The sequence below is a fragment of the Pundamilia nyererei genome, unplaced genomic scaffold (genome assembly GCF_000239375.1).
Source record: "Pundamilia nyererei isolate P.nyererei 1_Seehausen unplaced genomic scaffold, PunNye1.0 scaffold00762, whole genome shotgun sequence".
In the NCBI taxonomy this organism is placed as follows: Eukaryota; Metazoa; Chordata; class Actinopteri; order Cichliformes; family Cichlidae; genus Pundamilia; species Pundamilia nyererei.
Genome location: NW_005188163.1, coordinates 61253 through 67838, shown reverse-complemented (window position 1 = coordinate 67838; position 6586 = coordinate 61253). Strand labels below are relative to the sequence as shown.

Here is a 6586-nt window from a genome sequence, read left to right as displayed (position 1 = left end):
CATACAAACACAAAATGAAATTAGTGTGTAAAAGGTCACAAATTTGGATTATATGAAATATCTGAGTTCTGAATATAAACACACGACTAACCTTTGACAATGAGCTCCACTTTCTTGCTCATGATTGGTTGATTTCCTTCACGGCTGTAGACGGAGCAGGTGTAGGTGTGTGTGTCTTTGTCTGTGGGGTATTTCAGGGTCAGACTGAAGTCTCCAGGTTTCAGCAGGTTCCTCTTCATCTCTGTTCGGTCTTTGTAAACCTTGTCCTGTCCTCCAACCTGGTCAGACACGTGGACCTTCCTGTTGGAAATGGAATTGTCCGTCCACTCCACTTTAGCATCGTTGGGTAATCTGACCATAGTTTTGCATGGCAGCCGGACAGACTCCTCCCCTGAATCCACCACCACCTTGTAACCTGAGGGAACAACAAAGCACAACATGATGGTCACATGACCTCCCTGTCCCTCCTTGTCTTCTGGTCTCAGTCAGATTGTGTCTCAGTTTGTTCCTGATGTGTTCCTGACTCGTTCTTTGGTAACTAGTCCGCAGCATCCTGTAAAGTGCTGCAGACATGTTGGATGAAGAAGAACAGACAGATTGAGCCTCAGCCTGGGGCTGATGAATACCATGCCTGAAAGACTACTCAGGACTTCTGGGTTTTCATCAGAAGAAGAAAGGAAGACATTTAGAAGGCTTCAAGGCAATGAGAACATGTCAAATCCACTCAACTATCAGCTCTGTCTAAGCTTTGAATTGGATCAGAGATTAGGTTTTGTTAAAGAGAGAATCAATCTAGACTTCCTGTTTGATGTGCTGGTTTATGCAATTTACACTATAGTGAAATCACATTACCTCTGCCAGCAATGTTGTTGTGTTTAAATTCCACCAAGCCCAAAGCAGTATCAGCAGATTAAAGCAGAAACATGCATATACAATAACACTGCGTACCCTGAGCTTGCTCGGTACCGCTACATCTATCACTACAGCCGTCTTCTTCTGTTTGTCTACCACCACTATGTCCGGTTGGTAAGCCCCCAACCTTTTGCCCGTCTGTATCTGGAAGTCCCACAGGATCTTAGCTCGGTCATTCTCCACCACCCTAGGAGAATTTTGACCTCGGGACTTCCAGGTTATACTCGGCACAGATGTTCCTGTATACTATGCCGGCCACCTGGTTATGGCGTTCCATGTATGCCCTGCCTGCTGGCATCTTACACCCTGCTGTTATGTGCTGGATTGTCTCTGGGGCATCTTTACACAGCCTGCACCGGGGGTCTTGCCTGGTATGATGGACCCCAGGCTCTATGGATCTTGTGCTCAGAGCTTGTTCCTGTGCTGCCATCATTAGTGCCTCTGTCCAGCTTTGTCCAGCCACTGGTAGGACCTTCTCTATTTGTTATCATCTGACTACATTTTTTGGCAGTTGGTCAAGTCTGTGCGTATTTGGTTGGCAGTTTGTAAGGCCTCAGACATCGACAGCTTGCTGGACTTCTTAGGCACCTTCTTGTAGCACCTTTCTGCAGCTCCGATACTTTGCTAACCTCCCTCCGTGCCACCTTGATCTTGTGGGTAATTCTTTCTCTAATGGTTAAAATTGTATTTGTGAAGAAATTGATGAAGTTATCACCATTAACACTAAATGAATGGTTGTCTCAAGAGTGCTCTGACTTTTTGTCAGATGTCAAAGGTTTACGGAGTTCCTTTTTATAGAGCCACAAACCAGTGTTTGATCCCCGGCAGGTGTGTCGCAGAGTGGGGAAAAGAGGTTTGAAACATGAGCAGACACCTGCTAACGCTCGGCATTATGGGTAGTGTAGTAGGAGACACTCACCTGACATGAAATACTGCCGCAAATGAAAAAAAAGACCTCCAGAAACCCCAAGAACAACCAGGAGAACCAGGAGACCCACTAAAACTTTGGACCAGGATGGAAATGGTTCTGTGGAGAAGCATAAAAAAGATTTCTGACCTGTGACCAGTATCTAGAAAACTGACCTCTGACCTCAACTTACAGTACTGACCATTGACCTGCAGCACTACTTTCTGTGTCAGGATGTCTTTATCTCTGTAGATGGTGCAGATGTATCGTCCCGTGTCTTTCACTTTGGGGTGTTTCAGGGTCAGACTGAGGTCTCCAGTTCTCAGCAGGTCTTCATTCATCTTCGTTCGGTCTCTGTAAACTTCGTCCTGAGTCATGAGCTCATCATTTCTGTTAGAATACTCATGGACTGTGATGAGTCCGAGGTCAGAGCGAGTCCACTCCACTGTGGTGTCCTCAGGCAGGTCAGTTGTTGTGTTGCAGGGCAGGATGACAGACTCTGACCCTTCCCTCACCGTCACCTCCGCCTGCTGGTCTGAGAGGACAAGAAACCACAACATAAAGTGTAGAAGCAGCAGCAAAATTCCTCTGAGTGTTTTGTGCTGGGTGATGCATAGAATATCATTTATTTACATATTTACAGAAATGTGTGTGGTAAACACACACTGCTGCAGCAGTTCTCTGCAGTCATCTTCTGCTTTGTTGTTCGTGTTTCCTCTGAGGTTACATCTGTGCTAAATGATGCTGCGGGTTTCATCTGTATTTTTACAAGACTTTGGGAATTAATTTGCATCAGTTTGACCTCTGACCTTTGACTAGAGTATTGACCTGTAATTACAGCAGGTGTTGGGCTTGTTGCTGACCTTTGACCTGCAGCTGGATGTCTCTGAGTCTCCGTTCTTTCCCTCCAGCACTGATGGAGCAGGTGTAGTTGCCGCTGTCAGTCTTTGTGGGTTTCCTCAGAGTGAGGCTGAAGTCTTTAATGATGAAAGCGTAACGATTCATTGATGTGCGTCTGCTGTAACGCTGGTTTTGTCCTGTAACATCGTCTCCTCCTTTTTCTCCTTGTAGGTGAACAGATTTGGGATCGAGGTCACTGCAAGTCCACATCACTGTGGTGTCCTCAGGTGTAATACCTGAGAACAGACAGGGCAGCAGGACAGACCTTTCCCCCTCATTCACCTCCACCACCACAGCCAGAGCATGCTGGGAAACTGAGGACACACAAAGAAACTCAAGTCAAATACATGTTGTGGGTTTGACCCAGAGTTTAAGATGAATGAAAAGTGACATTATAGTCAGAAACCAGATGTTCCAAACTGGAAGCTGGTTCCACAGAAGAGGGGCCTGAAAACTGAAGGCTCTGCCTCCCATTCTACTTTTAAATACTCTAGGAGCAACAAGTAGGCCTGCAGAGCGAGAGCGAAGTGCTCTAATAGGGTGATATGGTACTACAAGGTCATTAAGATAAGATGGGGCCTGATTATTTAAGACCTTGTATGTGAGGAGCAGGATTTTGAATTCAATTCTGGATTTAACAGGAAGCCAATGAAGGGAAGCCAAAACAGGAGAAATATGCTCTCTCTTTCTAGTCCCTGTCAGGACTCTTGCTGCAGCATTTTGGATTAACTGAAGGCTTTTCAGGGAGTTTTTAGGACATCCTGATAATAATGAATTGCAGTAGTCCAGCCTGGAAGTAATAAATGCATGAACTAGTTTTTCAGCGTCACTCTGAGACAGGATATTTCTAATTTTAGAGATGTTGCGCAAATGGAAGATAGCAGTCTTACATATTTGTTTAATATGTGCATTGAAGGACATGTCCTGGTCAAAAATGACTCCAAGGTTCCTCACAGCGTCCTCACATGCATTTAGGTTTTTAATATATTGTGTAATCAGTATTTTTTCAGGTTTGTCCGCATTTGTAAAATAGTTTTAGATCGCAGGAAAACCACACAGCAGAGCAGGGAAGACAAGAGGTGTTTGCTTTCTGATTACCAACAGCAACACATTAACCTCATGTCGGTTTCTCCAAACATTGTTAATAATCACATTCGACTTAACGCTTATCTGCACTCATGTCTCATATCAGCGTCGCCCACGCACACTGAGCTAGTGTAGCACATAGCTACTGTGGTTAGTTAGTGTCTCTTGCTAGAAACTTTCACCTGAAAGCCCGCAGTCTGTTGGTCCTCAGCCTCTCAGACATCGTTCACACACTCGCTGTTTTCCGGTAATGAGTGAATTTATGGCGCTGTGCTGTGACTGAGTGCAGGTTAAACAGGTAAACGGAGCTCAGAGAGTTTCTTACCGCTCAGGAGGAGAAACAGCAACATCTTCATCCTCCTTTATAAACCACAGCAGCCACAAAGTCCGGTAACCCTGGAAGAAGCAGAGCTCCCACACACGCCTCACTGTTGTTCCTGGAACTTTGTGTTTTGTATGTGAGGGAAACGCCCTGCCTTCCTCCAGCTGTAAGTACCGACAGCTGCTGGTGTGTTCCAGGAAAAACACGACAAACAGGATTTGTTTTGCTTCTCAGCACGTAGAACCATCCAAACGCCACAGCATAAGAACACTTTTACTTTTGTTTGTTGCAGCACAGTCACGGACTGAGCCTGTGCACTGCTGTGTGTGGTTTACACAGCGACTCACGCAGCTGATGCAGGCCTGATTCAGAACCGCTCCTTACATTCACTGCTGCCGTCTTTGATGGTTAAGTCGGGGTTGGTGGGGCTGCTCGACTTTAGGAATCTGAGTTTATGGGGAAGTTTCAGGTTCAAATTTTTACAGGACGTTTTGGCTCAAGAATAGTTATTAAAGGTTAAGTTGGTTATCCTGTTATGTCATAGGTTAAAACGAACTCTTGAATCTTTTGAGTGCATTTTGTGTAATTTCCCTGTTGTTGTGCGTGTCTGTGGATTCAGAGCATGCCATAATCCACACGACAGGTTCATGCATGTTCCACGTTCACTGTGTCTTTGTGACATCTAGTGGACATTTGAAGATGCTACACAGAACAGTGCAGGGACAAAACCAGTCAGGTAACGTGCTCTAAAAATAAAATAATGCAACACGAAATAGAAAGCATAAATTAACTAAAGAGGAAGTCCCGTTACTGTGCAGACAGATGTGGAAAGAAAGCAGTTTGTTACTCTATGACACAGTAACACTGGCTGTGATGGAGGCTTCTCCAGACACTTTTGTCACTTGCTGTAATGAGTTTCTGTTTTGCTTATTGCACCCATACACATTTACATGAACTTAAACAGTAACTCTGAAACGCATCATATTCGTTTTTAATCTGAATTTGATTCATTCATTTCACTTTTTTATCTAATGAAGTCACTTTAAGCTCCTGTGCGTTTAACTGAAGTGTTTTGTCACTTATTTAAAGCTTGGCTGTGACTTTGTCCTGGTTGTTCAGGAAAAAGAACTGGGTGGGATCTCTCTAACCCAGGTACGAACTTTGAAGGCTTACCAGTGCTTTACCTGGGCTGCAGGGGGCGCTGAAATTCACACAAAATAATGAAATCTGTAACTCATTATATTACGTTTGATATTAATTAGCAATACATGCGTTCTTTTACTCATAACCATTTTACTTAGCTACCATCTCATGATTTGGGTTTACCCCACTGCATGAAACAAACACTGCGCCACCACAAAAGCCACTACAAGAGAGAAAAAGTGGCTGTCTGGCCAAAATAAGTAATAATAATAGTTTTTCTGCAGCAACACTTGTTTGTCTTTAGCTCACTGATGGCAGCGAGCATTAAAAGCACGTACAGAGATTGAAGTTCTTAATCATCTACTGTAAACAACTTGTAAGATTTTAAATTCAAAGCCTTTTTAAAAATCATGTTGTTTTTATCACACAGTGAACAGTTTATTGTAGATTTCATTCTTTATGGTTTTAATGAATAGTGACAGGAAACAAAAGTAAAATCAAAACAAAATGAATTCAGAGACAAGAAGATAATAACAGAGACGAGGACAAAGAGATGAACAACAAGGTGAGACGGGAACATCCAGGAAAACATCGACTGGGAAAACAAATCTAACAGTTAAACAAAAAACACTATAAAAAGTAAATAATAATAAAAAAGTTTATTCAGAAAACATTTTCAAAGCCATTGTTACCAAGTGCTTTCCAAAAACATGAACAGGAACAAACATGGAAAAAAATTATGAATCAGTTAAACTTGCCTGTCAAATTAGAATAACTTATAATTTAATTACAAATAAATCAATAAAATACAAACGAAAATTCAAACGTGGCCCCAAACCCGAGGACCAGGACAGAGACAGACGACATACAGACCACAGGTCACTTTCTTAAAGTGATCACAGGTCTGCTTTGGTAGAGACCGACCTTCAAACTGGAACATGTTCCTGTGATACCGTCATGGTCACTTACTGATTATTTACATGCTTGAAATAAAGAAAAACAGAATAAGCAACAGAAATGGATGTTTTCAGTCAGTTACTATGGTGACATAACAGGTAAAAGACAATTCTGAAAACCCATCAATGTGACTTTATCATAAACAACTCTGGTCATGTGATCATGTGGTTGTAGGAACGCTCCTCTTCCTCAGAGGATCCACCTGTGCTTCCTCTCCTCTCTCCTCCACCTGTGCTTCCTCTCCTCTCTCCTCCACCTGTTACAGTGAGGGAACGTCCTCCATGATGGAGGAGCTGCTGGAAAGTGCTGAGAGTTTCCTCCAGAGTGAGACCTCTGTCACAGTTCAGAGGATCTACGGC

At 43.3% G+C, this 6586-nt stretch overlaps 2 protein-coding genes across 2 annotated transcripts in view; both read right to left on the bottom strand.

Moving 5' to 3' along the window:
* Nucleotides 1-91: 91 nt before the first annotated feature.
* LOC102209254 (uncharacterized) lies at nt 92-4606 on the bottom strand (the record flags this gene model as incomplete). The annotated part of the gene is made up of 5 exons (XM_005754935.1): nt 4131-4606; nt 2683-3033; nt 2022-2354; nt 1832-1939; nt 92-415 (listed from the first exon to the last, which is right to left on the bottom strand). Coding segments are annotated over exons 1-5 (1147 nt in total), but the record flags the coding sequence as incomplete, so codon positions are not given.
* LOC102208979 (uncharacterized) overlaps nt 4495-6586 on the bottom strand; it is a 22018-nt gene continuing 19926 nt past the window's right edge. Inside the window, exons 10-11 of the mRNA XM_005754934.1 lie at nt 6491-6579; nt 4495-4563 (exon numbers count right to left, since the gene is read on the bottom strand). Coding sequence (XP_005754991.1) covers nt 4495-4563; nt 6491-6579 — 158 coding nt within the window. The remainder of the gene's footprint in view (nt 4564-6490; nt 6580-6586) is intronic.